The sequence below is a fragment of the Oreochromis aureus genome, linkage group 22 (genome assembly GCF_013358895.1).
Source record: "Oreochromis aureus strain Israel breed Guangdong linkage group 22, ZZ_aureus, whole genome shotgun sequence".
Lineage (NCBI taxonomy): Eukaryota > Metazoa > Chordata > Actinopteri > Cichliformes > Cichlidae > Oreochromis > Oreochromis aureus.
The window spans coordinates 34,993,217-35,014,168 of NC_052962.1; the positions used below are offsets into that span (position 1 = coordinate 34,993,217).

Consider the following 20,952-nt stretch of genomic DNA (forward strand, 5'->3'; position numbering starts at 1 on the left):
GAGGATGAGGCTGAAATAACTTTAAGAATCTAAAACAGATTTAGTTTATTTTATTTATTTTTTTAAGCAGCTGCAGACGCTGTGTTCTGATTATTTTCACGGTACAGTCTGAACCGCGACACATTTCCCACTGAAAATGCGTCTTTGAGACTCCACCAAGAAAACATGTTGTGCCAAAATATGATTTCCAATGTTTCTGTGTTTTCTATGTGTAATAACTTTGCTTGTATTGGTAAATAGACTGTAGCCAGCAGGATTTACAAAGGCGTTATAAATAAAATAAAGAAATAACTCGTCCTCTTGGCCTGATTTTTCTGATCTCGATCACTTTTGGGCACTCCGGATCCGCTCAAAGGTATCACCGGCTCCATATCGGCTCCTGGAGCCCAGAGGGACGAGTTTGGTGGGACGGTTTAATGACAAGAAATGATAATCGAGAGCTTCTCTAGAAAGCTGAATTATGTTTAAAAGGTCTGATATTAAGAAAGTGATTTTAAACAATTACAGTCGGAGCCATCTAAAAAAAGAAAGAAATCCGTTCGTGCTCCTTTGTCAGTCAGAGAAAGGGGCCGTTTGGGTCCTACAGTGAACCTGGGTCACTGTACTAACCAGCATTATTGAAAACCAACCGTGTATTCACTGATGTATGGAGGGCTAAATGTGCCAAACCAATTGAACACCTTTTTAAAAGTCTAGCTTTAATGAGCAAACTGATTCAGCTATTATTGGAGATAATTTAAAATATCTTCAATATCTCCTGTGTGAGTGATGACCTCGGTTTCCTGTTCTCATGTCTGTTTATGGTGTTTTGGTAATAAGGGAATTTTTCCCTATGATAAGTAATAGTTGATTAACTATATCTCTATCAGCTCTAAAAAGTCTAGTAATTTTTACCCGGAGACCTGCTGCTACTGGATATTTTCTCTCATTCAGACGATTTTATGTAAACCCCAAAGACGGTTGTGCAGGCATATCCCAACCACAACCATGAGTCACCTTTCTTCTGACGTTTGAACTTCAGAATGTCTTGCTTGTGTCTGCATGTCTAAGTTATTGAGTTGTGCTGATAAATGTTTGCACTTAAAGTAGCTCAAGCCCTTTGCTTTTGAAGCATTTAAAGTATCTTTCACTTTAAAAAAAATCAAAGGAATAATTAAATATATTCATACAACGCAATTTATATTCCTTCTGCTAAATTTGTCTCAGATAAGCCAACTGTCAAAACAAAAAAGTGGTTTTCTAATTAAAACAATTAAAGTCCAAGTGCAAAAAAACCTTCAAGTACTGGTTTTATTATTTCCAAACACCCACCACTTCCAACATTCATCTTTTAAAACATATTTAATTCTTGCTTTAGCTCTCATGTTTCTTTTCTGCCATTAGAAGCTTGTTATCACTTAGTTTCAACCCGGCCGGCGATACTCGAACCAGCTGTTGGCACTCAACCATCAAGTGTCAGTAAAAACATCTAAAAAGAAAAGGAATAAAAATTCCAGAAACACCCAGTTAAAAAAAAAAAAAAAAAAAAAAAAAAAAAAAAATCACCAGGAAACAATAAAGAAAAAAAATCTATATAATACTTATAATCATCCATACATAATCAGAATAAACCATCATCAACCATAGGAAAGAAACAGAGGAGGGAAAGTGGAATTTCAGTTCATTTGAATGGGAAATGATTTTAGTTTAAAGGTTTAAAATGTGTTACTGACTCCTGATCAGTGTTAGAGAACAATAAAACAAAAGATTTTTAATATCTCACCAGTTATACCGCCTTAAACCATCCTCAGATCAGAGGTTTGTTGATTGTAGCTTTAACTAACTTTATGAAAGATGAATAAAAATAAGCAGCACCGACTCTTTCAGTCCAAGTTTGCTGTCAGAGCAGCAGATTTCAATAAATGACTGGGAAAATTCAGTCACTGAGGAGGGTTTTTCTAAAGGTCAGGGCAGCACTTTCTTATTTAAAGGTAGTAAAATGAAATATAAAAACTGTGAAGCTGCTAGAAGATGAATGAAAGTAGAATTGATGTCTTTAAAAGACCCAACTTTAACTTCTCAAACACTGATCAGCCTGCTTTTAGCCAATGAAATGACACACAGAAACCTTTAAACCAGCATATTCCCCTTCAAGGCCTCCAGGAGGAGCCAACGAGCCACCAGAGAACCACCTCAGGTTCTAGCCTGGAGCAGAGAAGCAGGAGTGGACAAAACAAGAGGTGGTCACACGAGGACCGTTTGTCTGTGTCGACTTTGACAGTTTAATAAGGTGGAAAACATTTAAGAAACTAAAGAAAAGGCGCGTCTCACACAGTGACTTGTTCTAAAGGGACATTTCACCCTAAAATCTATTTTTCAATATCTCTACCAATGTTTACAGTTAAGAGTTATTGTTAGGAGTTATATGATATTGTGTGCAGTTGCATGCAAATTCTTGCAAAACATTCACGTTTCTGTGGTCAGGTGAAAACCCCATGACTCCAGATTTCCTGAATATCCCACATTTGTCCTGTTGCCAGATGGAATTTGAGAAATCTCAATTCAAGACTGAATATTTGATTTTTGTTACTTTGGAAAGCAATGCATCCACATGAGAACATCGAGTTTCTAACTTCTCTCAGCTACAGATTGAGGCACTGTTAGCTACTGTGTTGCTGTTAAAGTGCAGCTTCTGCCCAGTAAGTAAATGTTTAGTCTCAGTTATTCTTTTAGACACGGATGAAGTCAAGTTACAGAACTCACACATGCAGGAGGCAGCGGCATTATAAGGAGGAGACACGGCTCTCAAACAATCCTAAACTGAAGGCTACTGGAGCTGCAGCGGTTAGCAGCGTTGCCTCACAGCGGGAAGGTTCCTGGTTTGAATCCCCAGGTCGGTTTGCACACGTAGGTTCACACAAGCATGTTGGGCTAAACGGTCATTGTAAATCCTCAGGCATCTTTCTTCTCTACTTATGATAACATGAACTGTCATTTCTTTCAGTGTTTGGAGGAAACGGCAAAGACCTTTTTTAACTGTTTATTTTGGGATTTAGATTTAAAAGTGCCCAAAGGTGTCAGCTAGATGATATAAGACTGTTGAAAATGTTTGTTGTTGATCTTATTGTTGCTTTATTGAAACCAGTGACTGAATAAAACAGCACTAATGTTGACTTTCTTATGATCTACACTCCTGATTATATTTAAATCTACAGTTTAAGCAGAGGTGGACGGGTTTATCTACTTTATGATTTATCTAACCTTATGTTGAGATCAAACTACAGCAGCTTGGAAAGATTTCCTGCTTTCTTCAAAAGGACTTCCTTGAATTTTATTCTGGATACATTAAGAGCAAACTAGCAGGATTTCACAGGATTTTTCGCCACAGGATGAGAATGTCAACAAAGGCCTTATAGAAGCCAACACAGCCACTCGGCAGCTACGCTGAAACACCTCTGGACACTTAGTTTAAAGCACTACCTTAAATACTTTTAATTTCACCGGTGACCAGGACATAAAAACTGCACATACAGAAGCAACAGTCAAATCTAATCAAAGCAGCTCTACAGGTTTGACTTGAAATAAGCTTTTTTCTCCTGTAGGTTATTTTTTGTATATGTAGATTTTCAGCTGAGGATTCTCTGAGTGCCACGTGTCTCTCATGTGTTACATAAATCCACAAAGCCTGCACAACTGCATACGATTTTTTTGCTTTAAAGGTTAAAATAAAAATTCTAAATCTGCAGAGTTAATTTTTATGTTAACAAAAGAAAAGGGAAAAATATTGCTCAAAGTTTTTTTGTTTTAAGGTGGAAAAGTTGACATGTAAAAAAAAAAAAAAAGCTGTGTTTGAGATCAACAGTGTAGCGCCTGTCACTGCTACTGTACACCACAACTGTTCAAACTAGGATTACCAAATTATTTCAAGACTATGAAATCAACAGCAGATCAATCATTAAAACAAGTGTCACAAATATAAAGCAGCAGTTTACTGACCCAACACATTGTTCCCAAAATTTATTTCAGATATTTTATACAGTTCCTTGTAGATTTTTTTTATGATTTTAAAAGTTTTTGTTAGGTTTCAGTTGCAAACGTGACTCCATCCATTGTTTGTATCTTCAAGGCATCTGAGGTTTAAACTACTATTGCTCAATCTGCTTCCTGCGATTATTAAAACCCTGTTTCCAGGTTAGCGAGGAGTGTTGCTCAAACATGTTAGTCATGTTACGGTGATGAAAACAAAGCGCCTATCCGTTCTAACACCACACCCACGGTAAGTCACTATGGCTGAAGGCACTGTTTAAATGCGTCTACCCTCCCCCCCTCAGTTCCCATCTGGGTTAATAATCTCCTCCTGGTCCACCTCCACCTATCCTCCTCCTCCTCTTCTTCTTCTTCTTCTTCTTGTCATGGCATCTACAACAGAATGCAGCGCTTTTTGGGTTTGGTGTCCGGAGGCTCCAGAGCTGCCAGGATGGCCTCGTCAAAAACGTTCTTCAGTCCCCTCTAAAAAAAATAAATAAATAAATAAATAATAATTAAAATAAGACAGAATAAGACCCTCAAATTTAAAAATAAAGAAAATTCTACAAAGGAAACACTGGAAATGAAAACAGATGACATCGCCATCCTTTTAGACTGAGGTGGAGATTCTGCCACAGATCTCTGCATGCCTCAAATTTACTTGCAATAAACTAAAATGAAAAATACTTTTTTCTTATGAAGGGAGCTCCTGTCCTCTCGCTGAATGTGCTAGGGGAGGTGATTTCTGTCTACCTCTACTAAAAAAAAAAAAATAAATAAATAAAAAAAAAAGAATAAAAAAAAAAAAGAAGAATGTGACTAAATAACATGACGTTATGTAGAATAAGTAGATTAACATGTAGGAGCAAAGTCTTCTGTTTTTAACTAACCAATTACATTTAAGAAGACTCTTTTTTTAAGCGCTTTAAGTGCTTTTTAGAAGCTGATTAGCAGTTGTAACCGGAATTGTGCCCAGTACACAGAACCACATGGAAATGAGCCGATGTTTCCAGTTTCAGATCTGGACACAGTCAGTTCTGTAGCTACATGTTGCCACGCTTATTAGACATAACTGTGAAACTTCCTCCGACCTAATCAGTTTATCTTTTCAGACCTGAGCACATATGGATACCAGAGGCGTGTTTCTCCCCCCTCAGGTGACTGCTTCTCTCTCCATACCTGCGTCAGAGCCGAACACTCCACGTATTTGACGGCCTTCAGCTCACGAGCCAGCTTCTCTCCGCTCTCACAGCTCAGGGCTCGCTGTTTGTTCTTGGCCAGCTTCTCCAGGGTGTTGCTGTCGTCTCTGAGATCCACCTGAGTCCCCACCAGCAGGAAGGGCGTCCGCGGGCAGTGGTGTGAAATCTCTGGCACCCACTGTGAAAAGACAAGGTCAAGGTCAGGCTTGATGGACTTTTAATGCAACTCCAACTGACCTGCACCCTCCTCTGTGTCCTTAAAGTTACACTGTGAACAAATTTAGACCTAAATTCAAGCTGGTGGTGTAAGGTCATTTTTACTGAGAAGACAATAACTTGTCATATTAAATTATTTGGTTTACAGATTATTCTGAAAACCCTTGTTTAAAAGGGTAAAATGTAGATGTGCCAATCTTAATCTAGAAACAAAACACAGAGAGAGCTAAACAAACCTTCTCTCTGACGTTCTCGAAGGATGAAGGTGATACGACAGAGAAACAAACGAGGAAGACGTCAGTCTGAGGGTAGCTGAGGGGTCGCAGTCTGTCGTAATCCTCCTGACCTGCAGGGGGAGGCACAAAATGACGAAATTAAGCTAACAGAGATAAAAAAAAACAAAACAAAACAAAACTTCAGGTCCAGTTGAGGTGGGCTCCAGAACGGAGTCAATCCCCATAATAAAGTGTCCAACTTTGGACCACAAATGAACAGCTTACAGCATGCTACTCTTCACCATAACGACGCAGCGGGTATTTTCATTTAAACATATGGACACTGTAAAGGTTTAATCTTAAGAGTGTAGCTGGTTTATTTGACAGGCAAATGTGGAGGAGATCGCAGTCCACTCGGTCTCACCTCCACCAGCTAACACACAACCAAAAACTCTCACTCTCCGACTTCCTGTTTTACCAAAAGCGCAGGTGAGATGTAGCCAAAAATTAAGATTTCATGATGCAATTTTTTTTCCTGGAAGTTTTCATCATGTTTTTAGACGTAGGTTAGCATGTTGAATTAGTTTCATTTTTAGGTTGTTTTAGTGGTTTTAACTGCACTAAAAAACCTTTCTGTAAATATTAGGCAGTCACTGCTCGTGGGAGTGTGTTCGGTGTTCCTACAGTGAATTAACTGAAATGCGTGTAGACTTATTTTTTTTACCTGCAGTGTCAAACAGTCCCAGAGTGTACGGTTCTCCGCCGATCATCACAGTCACTGCATAGTTGTCGAACACCTGGGGGACAAAGAGGGGAAAGAGTGAGGAAACAGAAGCCGGATGATATGACAGAGAGCAGAAAACAAAAAAAGGAAGTAAAGCGTAGAGTGGAAGAAGACTTCTTGACTTGTTAAATCGTTGAAAAAGGAAGTGCACCGCTGTCATATAAGTCACACAGCTCCGGTGTTAAATATGCAAAGTTAAAAAGACTAAAATATGAGCACGTGTGATAAATTTGAGACCTGTGTCTCCACATTTATCAACTGTTTCACAGCTTTAAGTAGTTATTGCTTTGCAGATTTAGACTGTTTAATTATGGGCCCACTGGAGTGAGGGGGATTACACTGGACACTCCATTAAGCAAATCTTTAACTCATTAAACAGTGGGTGAGTGCGCCCATCAGCGGTTTCACACCTACGGTTTGTTTACGCCGGTCAAAATCAGTTGACACGTTTAGAAACGTTTAGAAACGTGTCAACTGAAAAAGAACAAGGAGAATTTATGTTGGACGGCTAGTTGCTAGCCTGTGCACATCTATAGTACCTTGCCGTTTCACAGAATACAAAACAATAACTGTACGTGACTATGGGAAGTTTTTTTGGCTCAAACTTCCAACATCTACCTGGTAATTGAGCCTGATTGAGATCGTATCCTGTTCACACCACAAAGGAACTGCTCTCGAGTTCATTTGGAGAGACGTCCTCCAAAGGGTCTCGGTGCGGTTGTTTTGGTCCGCACTTGATTGCGATTATATTTACATCTGCAGGATTATTGTGAACTGTGAATCATGCAAAGCTTCTGCAGTAGGGTCCAATGATAAAGATATGGAACTGGAAATGGGTAAAACAGCTCCCCCTTAAATAGTTTATTGCATACATAATCCTTACTGAATGACATGAAATGACGGAAACTGAATATTGTTTTGTTGTTGTTCAGGTAAGCAGACCTGCTGCGTCTTGGTTCAGTCCTTTCTTTTATTTAATCACAGCCATACCTTCAGGCTGCTGCCGTGTACAATAAAACAGCCCAGTCTCAACATGTCTGCTAACTTTGGCTCGGCGGACGTGCGCTAAAGCAGGGAGTGTTCACGGTGATGACCTCATGCAGTATACAACAAGGTACGGTCACAGTAGCTGACTGGAAATGCTTGTTGCATGACCATCTTCATAAAGACATGTTTCATCAATGAGTTACAAGCTGCTCGACTGTTTCACAAAACAATCAGCATTATTTTGAACTGTAACTGTAATGGTATTTAACACAGTTATTCATGAACTTAAAAAACTGAGCCTGTATATTTAAGTCTAGTCTTGGACTGAAAACCGTTTGAGTCACTTAAAGCAATGAGTCTTCACGAGGAGTTTACTTTAAATACTACTCAGATTGGAAACACTGTAAATAAAATGATTAAACAGGCAGGGCTGGTAGCCCTGCAGACAGTTGGGTCCAGACCAGTGGGTGTGTGTGCTTGTGAAGCCCATCTCATTTGGGAGCCGCTGGTCACTGCTGGCCCACAGCCTTCATTGTGTCTGTTTGTGCAGACGGCTGTGAAGCGAGACCCTGGTGACAGCAGACTAGGAGGCATCAGAAAAAATGGATGGTAGTCACAGGTCGAGGGAGAAACAGCTAAAGCAGACAGCCAACAAACACTTTGGTCGCATGCCACCAAAAGTGAATCAGGAGAGATGAGTCAGCAGACGACAACTTTTCTGGCACGTAAAGCGTTTTGGGACCCACCAGAGGTTCTGGTCTTCCATCAAAGTAAAAGGTTTTTGTTTAATTGCTGAAACTTAACAGAGAATTCTGTCAAATGACCGAGGATAGCAGGAAAATGCACCGACTTCTTAAATGTCACACAGACTTTTCGCCTTAGCTGTACGCAGACAAATCATGATTATGTGTAATCATGCTGAAAGATCCTGAACCAGTAAGAAATCCCAGTTAACTGTTAACTGGTTTTACAGGATTTGGCATTACCACGATGGTTTACCATCTTTTTTTAACCCCATGCTAACCTAATGTCCAGAGAAGCTGCTGCTGCAACTGTTCAAAATTTCTTCTACTTGTCTGTTTGTTGGTTGTTTATTTTTCTTCTGAGCACAGAGAGGCAGAATGGGTCCAGCGTCTGACAGACTGATGAAACAGTTCAGAGTGCATGACACAAACACACGCAGAGAAATGGACACACAGAGACAGAAGTACTCTTCAGGTCAAGTTTGGACAGAAACACTGAGTAACTGGTCCCTCCAATGAAACATACACTACACAGACAGAAGAGGGGAGACAGGATTGATGGTAAGAGCTTTCGATGGTCCTCAGACTACAGAAGCTGCTGGAAACAGATCACAGCAGACACAGTGGGGGAAAAAGCGCTGTGCAGAAAAGTGTCCCGACTGTGCTGTTACGATAACTGTATTTATATGCCGTTTCAGTTTCATACTGAAACAAACAACAGCCTGAAATGAAACAATAAACACACTCCTTATAAAATGTGACAGGTTTGACATCTGATTCCTGTAAGGTGACTTGTTTGTGAGGAATTACTTCCTGGAGGAGACTTACTCTCTCCTAATTTCTTACTGTGGTGCTTGTTTGTCAGCAGATTGACAGGAAGCAATGCAGACACACAATACAGCACTGATGTATAGTTGCTCAACACACACGCCCGCACGCGCACACACACACGAAACAGAAAGCATACAGGAGAATAAAGTCTTTTGTCTAAAACCTGACATTGTTCAACTTGATGCTGCATGATGACTGGTCTCAGAGGTCAGGGTTCATTAAGTAGCACTAAGTAAGTTGCTGACATTAAGTAATAAGGCTGTGATTAACAACAGGAGACTGCAGGTAGGAACAGGATGTTGCACAGGAATAACAACAATGTGACAGTAAGCAATAAAAACAAAATAACAGAGCTGTTGCTGAATGATGTTGGAGGTGTGTAAAATTGTATTACTATTCACTGATGATAAAAATAATAATAAGCATAAAAAGTTGCATTTATCAGGAAAGAAAGTAAAATTTTAGAATAAAACTTTGTTCTTGATTTCCTTTTTTTTTAAGTTTATATGAAAGTATTTCCACTTCTGTCTTGAATAGCACCTTTATTCTGAAAATATTACAACCTTCCTGTTTTATGTTGGGCAATATCTTAATCAAAAATGCAATATAACTGAAATCTTAAGGCAATTTAAATATAACTAATGTTTTACACCTTTATTCTCAAAATATCACAGTGATTATAATCAGTATTTTGATAATAAAATCAAGTCTTTAGTACTTACATAAAGGTTTTCCTACATCTAGCACTAATAAGGAAAAAAAAAAAAAGAGCTCTATGCTAACAGCAAAAAGCTACTGTGCCAGTGTTTTCGTTAGTAGGAAGCCACAGACGAGCTGAAAACAACGAACAAATACTTTGAGATATGTTTTTACATTATTTTTTCCAGTGGGTAATAAAAGTTCTCAAACAGGACTGAGAAAACAAAGAAGAGCAGACAGAAAGCAAACAGTCCAGTCTCGGCAAACAGAGGAGGTCACGTGATGCCCTCACTTCTACTCTTGTTGACTGAGTTTAAGAAGAAGCAGAGTGTATTTTTAAATATGAAAGGGAAAACTGCTAAGCACTGAAAAATAATGGAACAACAACAATGTGGCATTTAAACAACACATTTGAAATAAAGTAGTTGTACATAAACAAATAATAGATAAATACTGACATGACCATTACTGCATATACGAGGTACGCCAAACATACAGCCCGGGGAAGAACAAGCCTATTAAAGCAACGGTCCCCAACCCCTGGGCCACGGACTGGTACTGGTCTGTGAGACGTTTGGTACCGGCCCGCGAGAGTTGAGGCTCGGGGGTGAAATTTATGGTTTTCTGGGTTTTTATCATTAACTCGGTTTCCTGGGGTCTTTTCCCGTGTTGTAGTTGTGTGTCTTATTTTGAGAGAAATATTTATGCATTTCCATAGCGACCAGAGGGGGCAGAGAGGAGGATGTTACTCTCAATGTTGGTGTATTTCAGGAGGACGCTGCTAATAAAAACTTTCACAATTACACAGTGAATTCGCGTTTATTATTATCTTTACAAAATACCACAGTTTTTGTCTTGGTCGTATCATTTTATTTTGTTGTATTTATCCGCAACACCTTAAAGGCCGGTCCGTGAAGATATTGTCTGACATTAAACCGGTACGTGGCGCAAAAAAGGCTGGGGACCGCTGTATTAAAGGATTTAATCCAGCTATTCTTGGTGTGGCAATGTCAGTATTTCTGCATACAAGTATAAATGCATTAAAGTTTAAAGTACTTTCTGATCTTGATAAGGTTTTGGAATCATAAAGAGGTAAAATGACAAATACTACTGTTGTTTAAGCTGCAAAACAGTCTAGATGTGAAGGTTGTGCTTTTATACGACAATAATAATCAGTAACAGCCGTAGTAATGTTGGAAAAATAGTGCATTTTCTTAAACTTTAAAAAAAGAAGATCTTGTTTTAGTAAGTGGCCATCAAAAATGGTAATAAAAATTCAAACAGTATTGGTTGCACAACATTCGTACTGAAGAGTTAAAAATAGTGGAGTGGAAGCGAGGTGAGTGAGATGGACAGTCTGACAGGAAGAGGAAGATAAATGTTGAGTCTGCACTGTTGCTTCTGCAATTCTCAAACCGTGCTGACTGCTGACAGACCAAGCAATGGCACCAACAGAAAACAGAAGACAATTACTCATCAGTTTGCAGTCACTACTCACAGACCCTACCCATCATCAATTAGGAGGCATTTCAGATATTTCTAGCAGGGTTGCAGAGCCTGTCAACGCTCAGCAAGCCGTTTTCTGATGGTAACAAACCACAGAGTCAGAGAATGCAGGATCAGCTGAGCTGAGCCGCACATGGACCACATTTGTGTCACACTGCAGAGCTTGCGAAGCTTCTTCCTCGTCGTGCTGCTGCAGCGTGACGCAACACTTTTGAATAGTCACGAATCAAACAGGATATGTCAGGAGACAAGCACACATTTCTAATCCTGCAGGTACAGACATGCAACCACCAACTGCACGCACCAAAAACAACACAAATGTGTACAAGAGTCAGAACAAGCAGCGAGCACTAGAAAGTTTACAACTTTAAGGAAATGATGTGCAACACTCTTGTAGGTGTGAAGAAGAACTTTTTACCAAAATATCATCCGAGTTCATGCCTGAGTGCAAAAGGGTGCAGCTACCAAAACAGACATCATGATAAATTCGTTTTGCTTTAATCCAGGCGTTTTAAAGACAATGGTAGCCTAGCTCTGTTACCTCAGGTAATAGCCTCATTAATACCTCGTTAATATGCTGCTGTCTGGTTTGATGACTCGCTATGAAATATTCCTGATTCTAAGCTTCATGTACTGATTGAAATCTTAGTTAGCCTCAGAGTGCCCAAATATTTGGTGTCTAGCAAACAGTGAGTCCATGGGCTGTAGTTATGTCATCACTATTGTAATAACTTTTAAGCCCTTCATTTTTATATGCAACATTTAACTTGTAGCATTTTCTGTGTGTGGTCTATCACATCCTCTCTCTGCCTAATGGAGAAGCTGTAGCTCAGGAGGTAGCGGTTCATCCGTAATCGGAAAGTTGCTGGTTCGATCTGCAATGCGTTCATTGGAGTAGCAATGTGTGTGCCTGGTGGATAGAAAGCACTAAAGTATAAACAATAAGTGTTTGTACGAATGGGCCATGTTGTATAAACAGAGCTGAAAAGCACTACATAAGAACCAGTCCACTTACCATTTATCATGATGTCAGCTTAAATCTAAGGTGGAGCTTAATCAATATTTGGCTCTGTTAGCTCAGCAGTATGAGAAACAGACCTTGAAGTGTAACGTAGTGTCTCCTTTTCTACATTTCTTACTCTCTTTCAAGAACAATTTGTTTTTTTCATCGTGTTATAATAGGTATAAAAAAGGTCCAACTTGATCACGAGTCGACCTTGAAAGCTATAACATCAGCAATTTAGGAACATTTTTCAATTAAGGTTAGAGGAAAGTGGGTCAACCAAGTTATTCCATGTAAAAATGTTTGATGACCATTACTGGTTTAAATCTATATTGAAAAAAAAAAAAAAAAAAAAAATCCATGAAAGACAACTGACCTTTTGGGAAGTAAGGACTTACATCACTACAAATGACTGATACACTGAAGGTTTAAGTTATTTGAGAAAAATACATGTGATGTAATTTCAAGGTGCTGCTGACCATCTGCTGACCGAAAGATAGAGTTCCACCGAGTTATAATAACACTAGAAATGTTATTTGAAAACAATGGATATATTTGGAGACCAAACATCACGTCTCATACAAACTTTGCCTACTATAAATGAGCACAGTGAGACCAAATGCAAAAAGGTTTGTTTCAGTTTGAGTGTCTTAAAAGGTGTGTTTTATTGTTCCTTGAATCCACCTGATCTCTGTTTGAATGGCACGTGCATAGTCGATGCATTGTAATATAATAACTCTGAGGGCAGAGCTTGTGTGAGCACAGAAAATTTGAGGTGACATGGATGTCTGCACATGCTCATCATCTGATGAAGAAATTTACAGCACTCAGTCTTAAGTTGTCCTTACCAGACTGGTACAGATTAGTATGATTGGTCTACATAAACAAAAAGAGGACGGGTCTTTAACTTATCTGATGAATTTGACATATTTTTGTATCATTTATGACCATTTGTTGACCAAAATTTAGTCATAGAGTTCCACAGGGTTCTGTGCTAGGACCAATATTTTTCTCATTATACACGTTTTCTATGTCTAAGAAAAACTGCATAAATTTCCATTTCTTTGACAATGATTCACAATTAGATTAAGAAAGCCAGGCAACACAAATAAACTAGTAAACTACAGGCTTGTCTCAAACAATTAAATTCCTGAATGACCTGTAATTTTCTACATTCAGACATATTTACACACATAGAAAGCTTTGAAATGACTACTGAAGTCTGTTAATTTTATATAAAAAAAAAAAAAGACACATATGTGTTTCACATCAAGAAAGTTTCACATCACCAATTTGACTTCTACAACTTCTCAATCACTACATGACGTTTTGCAGTGAAACCCTACCTACTAACAGACCTAGAGAAGTGAGAGTTACTGCTGCAGCACGCTTCATTCTGAATTTATCTGCACAAAATATTTGAAATTTTACAGTTACAAGCAAGACGTTTGCTTATATATTGTTTTACACAGCATAATGAAAATAAAGGATGAACAAGCAGTCTGACTACGATGACTTGATTCAAACTTGTTATTGATCAAAGTAAAGTTCATCCTGTTTTTTTTTAATTAAAATGATACACTCACGCTGCAGTACATGCAATATGTGTATGTACAGACAAATGAATCTTTTTTTGAAGGTGTTGTGTGTTAAAGCCCATCACCTATTCCATTACCACAGAATATTTTTCACACATATAAAGCCATTACAAAAGTATTTCTGGATAAAATATAATAGAGTCATAAATGACCCAACTTGGTCGGTTCAGTTCTTAAAAGACTCGGGAGTTTTATTACAGTGTACTACTACTACTACTACTAGGTTTTGGTACTCATTCCCATCTTTTAAAAATAAAAGTGAAGCTGAAATATGAGTGACACTCTCTCACTGAACTGGAAAGGTATGTGCATGCTGTAAATACAGTGGCGTCGATACTTTTTTCAGAAACCTGTTTATGTAACCTACATACAGCATTTACCCATCTATGAGTATCACTCCTTCTGCAACAGGAAAGACCTGCACACTGGGTGTTACAAGGAATAAAGTGAATTGACCCGTGCTGCTGCTGTGCGTCAGCACACTGTCATTTCAGGTATTATTACTTTGGGGAAGTGAAAAAGTTAATCGTGTTATTTGAGACTACTCACCGTAGGAACGTATTCAGAGGGAAACTTGTTGGTCGTGTATGAGATGAGCAGGCATGTCTTTCCCACTGCACCATCACCCACCACCACACACTTTATAGTTTGCATCTGAGGAGGAGAAAAGTAGAAAACCTTCTTATTAAAAAACAAACAAAATCTCCATCTGTGTGTTTGTTTCTTTATCCCTGAACTGATCTAAAACCACAAGGAGCTAGCTACCAAACCTGGCACACAGGTACAGATTAGATCCCTGAGGGTTCTTATGCATGTCATATATTTAAACGTCATCATGTTGCCTATTAAGCACCTACCAATGGGCTATATGGCTCATTTATAGCATTTTTGCATCTTTCAGAACATTATAAAAATCACCATATCATTTTTATTTCAAACAAAATTTTAGGTTTATCTACAAAATTGAACTGTGCAACTATATAATGCACTTATGAAAACACCTTATTTTAATTTCATGATAATAACATCTCATTTAAATCCACAAAAGTTAGCATAGTAGCATAGTGGGCATATGCTGGTTAAGAAAAAATGACATATCAGCAACTAAGTATATAACAGAGGTGAGACAGGCAAGTGGGGTCTCTGGAAGACTGCTGGAATGACAAAATAAGCACCTGACAGACCTTAATCATGTATTTGTCCATAATGAAAGTCATTATATATGTTATACATAATAGATGATAAGCGCTGCCTTTAAGACAAAAAGCAACATTTGACACAATCTATCCCAAATCTAAAAGGATCTACGAGAATAATCTAAGGTTTAATCTAGTCAATTCACTGAGAATGAAAGTATTAATTTGCTGTAGTTGCACTTCAGTCATGATCAAACTGAGCATCCGGTGCAACTGCTAGATTTCAGGGGCTTTCCATAAGCGAGATGATGCCCTGCTCTTGATTCTGCACCTCCCACCAACGCTTCATGTGTGAAAAGGGTAACCATGGCAACATCATTGTATACAAACAAGCCTGGACAATATGAGACAAAAGATTTCAGTCATTACAGTCTATGCTTACGACAAGTAAGCATAGACTTAGAAAACTTTCCTAAATATTAACCTCAGAGTTGATTACCTGCAAAGCCTTACGACGCTCAGTTGCATGTTTAAGAATTATTAAATGGTTTTTATGCCCTTTTTTCCTGTTTGCATCAGGTGATATGAAAATGCGGAGTGAGTATGAGACTGATGGAAACACTGCCTGGTCTGTAGCATGGTGTTTACTACACAATGACTAGAGAACCTGTGACCTCTGATGCCGAGCAGCTCTCATACACACTCTGCGGCTTCATTAAGAAGGACAATGGTTAGAGGGCTATAGCCTGCCACTTCATCACTGGCTCTTTGTTTGGGTCATTTGGCAGTGGCAGAATTTAGCTGAACTCTGATGAGTCAGAAACAAGGTGGCCAGTCATTTGCAGGCACGATGACACCAGTTATGTCTGCAGAATTCATTCGTCAGCAAAAGATAGTTTTGGGAAATTAGAGCTAGCCGAATCTTTTCAATGGGCCGTTGTGCCCCAGTTGCATCCAGATAATTTTCATTACATGGCTCAATTCTAAAACCCTAAGCATTTTAGCAGAGCTCAGTTTGATCACAAGTGGGACCAAAAACACCAGTGAAAGATGATGTACAGTTAATAGTTAGTAGTCTATTTACGCTTGAGTACATTCTCAAATCGTCTAAATCAGGGGTCCCCAATCCCAGTCTGCAAGGGCCGGTGTTCCTGCAGGTTTTAGATGTGTCCTTGATCCATCACAGCTGATTTAAATGGATAAATTACCTTCTCAACATGTCTTGAAGTTCTCCAGAGGCCTGGTAATGAACTAATCATGTGATTCAGGTGTGTTGACCCAGGGTGAGATCTAAAACCTGCAGGGACACCGGCCCTCCCGGACTGGGATTGGGGACCCCTGGTCTAAATACTAAACTACTTTAGGCGTCAGTTTGCGTTAAGATGCAACTACTGCTACAACTTTCATAGCTCAGTTTTCTTGGTTGCCTGAATTGCTGTCCTTGTTCAAGACTAGTGAAATACTTATTGTTGAAATATATTAGTTTAAAAGACTTGCCGTTAGACTGAACTGCTGTATTCTTGTCAGTTTACTTTGCTTTTATCAGAAAACAGAAAATATGTTTTATAGAAAAATAAACTTTTTTATGTCTGAAGAAAACTTCAATTACACTTGAGGCTGACTCCAAAAATTAGCCCAATTCATTAGGTAACAACTTGTCAATCATAAGTCATTTGCCAATAACTGCAGTTTAACACTTAGATCCACCTGTCACCTGTCATAGTGTTTCAAAACACCAAGACGATAAACGCAAGCCTGTGACTGAACTTTTACCAGAGTAGGATGTCATGACAGCTACATATTTTACCCATCTGTACTCCATAATGGTTGTGGCTGGCTGACATATATTTGGTATTTGAATAATATCAACATTAGCAGTAAATCAGGAATAAAGAAATGGACTTGTGTTAAATATTTTTTGGACATCTTACATTTTTACCCCTGATTAATCACAAAGGTTCTGGATGGCGCTCATTTGTAATGAGTGTAGGCCGTCAAGTGTTTACTTCAGCTTTCAAAATGCCGGCTCTATTTACTCAGGAGGAGGTTGTAAAGCTTTGTGAAAGTAGTCCAATATGAGTCAATGAGTCAGTGAATCTCACTTCTGACCAATGACAGCTATACTGAGGTGAGATTAACCTTTCTGCCGCTAAGCACTCCTGCTTTTGCCAGTGTTACCTGGTATTACTGAAAGCTTCTTTGAAATGGATCAGTTGTCAGACTCTGACACTAAGCAAATAACCTCTCATACCATTTAAGAACGTAATCAAGTTGTTTATCAGAGGGAAAGTCTTATTTTTACACACTCAAGCCATTAGCTGACATAATATTAGCTAATATCCAGCTGTTGTTATAGGCGGCTCATTGTCAGCTGCCCAGAGATGGGACAGTTGGATGTGTGATGTGCTGACAATACAATTATATAAATATGCCTGTTGATATACACATTCTTATGCTAGAGCCCTGACTTGAGTCCAGGAGATCAGGCTTGAGGTGAAGAGTATGAGATGGTGATAAGAGAGGAGAGTGCAGTAGTGGAGGGTGGAGGGTGGAGAAGAAGAAGAGGATGAGAAATATATCATAATTGACACTTCACAGTAGTTCTCAGGAAGCTGGAACATGCTAATAGAAATACAGTGTGATACAGAGGATTCTACACCTATTATATAATTTAGCACTCCCCCGCTTAAAGTAACTTCTGACTCTAAAAATAAAATTACATTAAAAATAACACAGCAGGAGCCAAAACAGTAACGTTGAGGCTTTAAAAATCCAATCAGAATGCAAAATTAATGATGCTGGCTGTATCCATCTTTTCTATACAGTCTATGGAAACAACGGACAGACAACAGCACATTGATTAATTTCATCATTTGTGCAGATAATCAGTCAACGCAACCCGTAACAATACAAACATCTGGATCGTTCACCAACTCAAATGAACGTGAGCAGGAATAAACCATGTAGATAATGGTTTATTTATGCTAGAAAACAAGATACTAGAATAGCTTTACATCCTACATATCTTTCCATCCCTTCCCTCACCCTCAACCGTTGCAGCTGATGCACGCCCCTCCCTGAGCCTGGTTCTGAAAGTTTCTTCCTGTTAAAAGAGAGTTTTTCCTTCCCCATGTGGCCAAAGTGCTTGCTCATAGGGGGTCATCTGATTGTTGGGATTTTCTCCATATTCTCTGTATTTCTGTAGGGTCTTTACCTTACAGTATAAAAGCGCCTTGAGGCAACTGTTGTGATTTAGTGCTATATAAATAAAATTGAACTGAACTGAATCCACTTTAAAAGCTAAAATATCCAAAATTTCAATACGACAACTTCAAGGAAAGCATAGTGTTAATACGTTTTATATAAGACACTTTCAACTTTCATTGTCAAATTTAAGATTTTCTATTAAGTTAAACAGCAGTTTAATAACACTGACTCGTCAAACAGAAAAGTCAACAGCACCCTGAGCAAACACCGACGACTTCAACTTATTTATGGCAACTTTTTCAGCTGTAAATGGTTAAAAATCTATTCAAGTGTTGCTGCTTTTCACTCACTTCCGCATATGAAGCTGTGCCACTTACTTAGAGCAAGATTTTAATCGCAGGCCTGCTACTTGTACAGTAACTGAGTACAGATTTCTTTGTGTTTTAAGGCCTAACGTCGCTACCTGCTCACAGCCTTTTCGCGGAAATAATTTGCTAAAAGTTTATAATTAAAAGTTTTACTTCTTCGAAGCTCGTTAACTGAGGCTAAGCTAACCTAAAGTTACATCCGCCGGACCCCCCACCCACAGCAAAATAACCTGCTTTAAAGTATTTTAACATAAATATAATGACAAAATAACAAACTTAGATGACGCGTCTGACTGTAACTGTAAAAATAAGAGGGTTAAATCTTGTAGTTTACCTCTCAAAAATATAAAAACAAAACACAACAAAAAAAGATCGTACCGGTAACTTTGGGCAGAGATTTAACGGCGAAGCTAGCTTAAAGTTAGCTCAAGGAAATCATTTGCTTTGACAGCTACCGTATAGGAGAGTGAGCTGTCAAAACACAAACAGTCAGTTTTAACTCCGGAAAGACGAGCCCAACAACTCCCGGTGATTTTCTGTGGATATTTCAGTATTTACCACCGATAAATCGTTAACGTCACTTACAGCGCCTACCTTTTCAAGCCACAGCCGCTGGACTTGCTAAATGCGGTGCTACGTTCAGGTGCTTCCTGTAAACTACCCCTCCTCGCCCGAGGCGGAAGGCGGAACTATGACCCGTGTTATATTCAAGTTCCTCTGTTTTTATTACTTTTCATGTATAAAAGCGATTGTTAATTGTAACTCGTTTTACTTTAGTTAACAGCACAGAAATAGATACAAATGAAAAGTTATGGTACATGAGTTTTTATTTCCGGTTTTAATTTAAAAAAAATCAAGCTTTGTGTGAAAGGTATGTGAGAATTTTTATGGCCTAAAAATCATCACCTTCCTATACTTAAACTAATCACTGTAAAATACAATCTTTATTAATCTTTCAGTCTTTCTTTTATCAGTCTTTTATGCTGTCATTGATTTAAAACAACACGACCGCAGGTAACAGATAATGTATTTATTATTAAAAAAAAATCTTCTTAAAATTACACTATACATTACATTATAGTTACATTACAGTGCGGGTGTAATGTAAATTCTTGTGCAATCACAAAAAACAGGCAGGCAGACACTCAGAGGTCTGCTCGTGCCCATCGTCCGGTTATGAAATTTACATCACTGGGAAATTTTGCATCTGTAAGAAAATCTGATACTTTCTCAGAAAAATATAAAATTAGCTTAACATGAACAAACACCCAGTCAGGCCTTCACCTGTCCGAGCCCGTGACGGCAGCAGAATAGGCCTTCTGTTCTATTCATGCTCACCACATTGGTGTCTTTGCGCACAGTGACATCGCCACAGCTCTGAAACATTTATACTCCCAATGAGACCGTAAAGATCATACGTTTCATCTTTTCAACTGTTGCAACATCTCTTTCATTAACATTGCAGTAAACACCAACACGAGCATAAACCTGTGTCTTTAATGTGGCTGTGGCAGCAGTGGCACTTGCTGAAATGGTACGAAACCTGGGAGGTCAGCATGGCCAAAACCGTGCAGATAGTGCCTGCGGATATGACGTCACTTTTGTCGAACGATGTCGTTTTCCCTGCAAAAATCAGGTGTAAATGGGTCCTTACATTCACCATCTGAGTTAGAGCAAAGCTTATTTCTATTCATCTGCTCAGGTTTCAGTTTCCATAGCTTAGATTCTACAAAACTCTAATATGTCTCAGTTCTTTAACATGTACTTTTCAGCAGGTTTTTAGTACATTAGTTATGCTGTTGTGCTTTTACCCAATTTTATCAGCTGTAAATATTTAAATAAATGTATTCACCCAAATACTGGTCTTTAAACATTTTTTGATATGTGATTAAATTATGTCTCTTATTTCTGTTATTATTCATTTGTCACTGAATTTTTAAAATACATGTGTCCAAAACAGAAAGTAAAACTGTTTTATCGTGATCAAACAAAACCAGGACAATAAAGAAGTGGTTTTACCCATTTTTGGTTGAGAAGAAAATGATTTGAAAGATAATTTAAAACAGTCCCAGGATGCACAATCAGAGGTCATCTTTAAAAGATACGACATAGAGCCACATAATTAAACTGATATTTTAGGTTAGCAGTATAGATTTGCATTAATAACCTGGCTCCAGTTCAATAAAATATAAAAACCACACATAATAGACTCACAGAGGGATTTTCCCCAGTGACCACCAGAGGGAGATAAAGTACACACTGGTGGTGCTTTTGTTTTTCTTTTTAGGGTTACAGCAGTACAAACAGTCAAGGCCCATTTTACATGTTTTAACACAACCAGAGAGCGTCCTGGTGTCCTCTGCTACTTCAGAAATCTCCATGGATTCATACACTCCACACTTGCTGGCATTTCCATTTGAGCAATGACAAAATTAGGAAAACATTTCAAATTCAA

The 20,952-nt window shown here is 38.5% G+C and overlaps 1 protein-coding gene across 3 annotated transcripts; it reads right to left on the reverse strand.

Moving 5' to 3' along the window:
* Positions 1 to 1,272: 1,272 nt before the first annotated feature.
* Positions 1,273 to 19,183, reverse strand: LOC116312122 (cell division control protein 42 homolog). Of its 3 annotated transcripts, none has more exons than XM_031729484.2 (6): positions 19,092 to 19,183; positions 14,336 to 14,440; positions 6,360 to 6,432; positions 5,657 to 5,766; positions 5,185 to 5,382; positions 1,273 to 4,488 (listed from the first exon to the last, which is right to left on the reverse strand). In XM_031729484.2, exons 2-6 carry the CDS (start codon positions 14,438 to 14,440, stop codon positions 4,399 to 4,401), a joined length of 576 nt encoding a protein of 191 aa, XP_031585344.1. In that variant the 5' UTR covers positions 19,092 to 19,183; the 3' UTR covers positions 1,273 to 4,398. The 3 variants fall into 3 exon arrangements, with proteins under 3 accessions (XP_031585344.1, XP_031585348.1, XP_039461531.1); XM_031729488.2 differs by having other exon boundaries at positions 19,083 to 19,131; XM_039605597.1 differs by lacking the exon at positions 19,092 to 19,183 and adding an exon at positions 18,876 to 19,006.
* Positions 19,184 to 20,952: the final 1,769 nt, after the last annotated feature.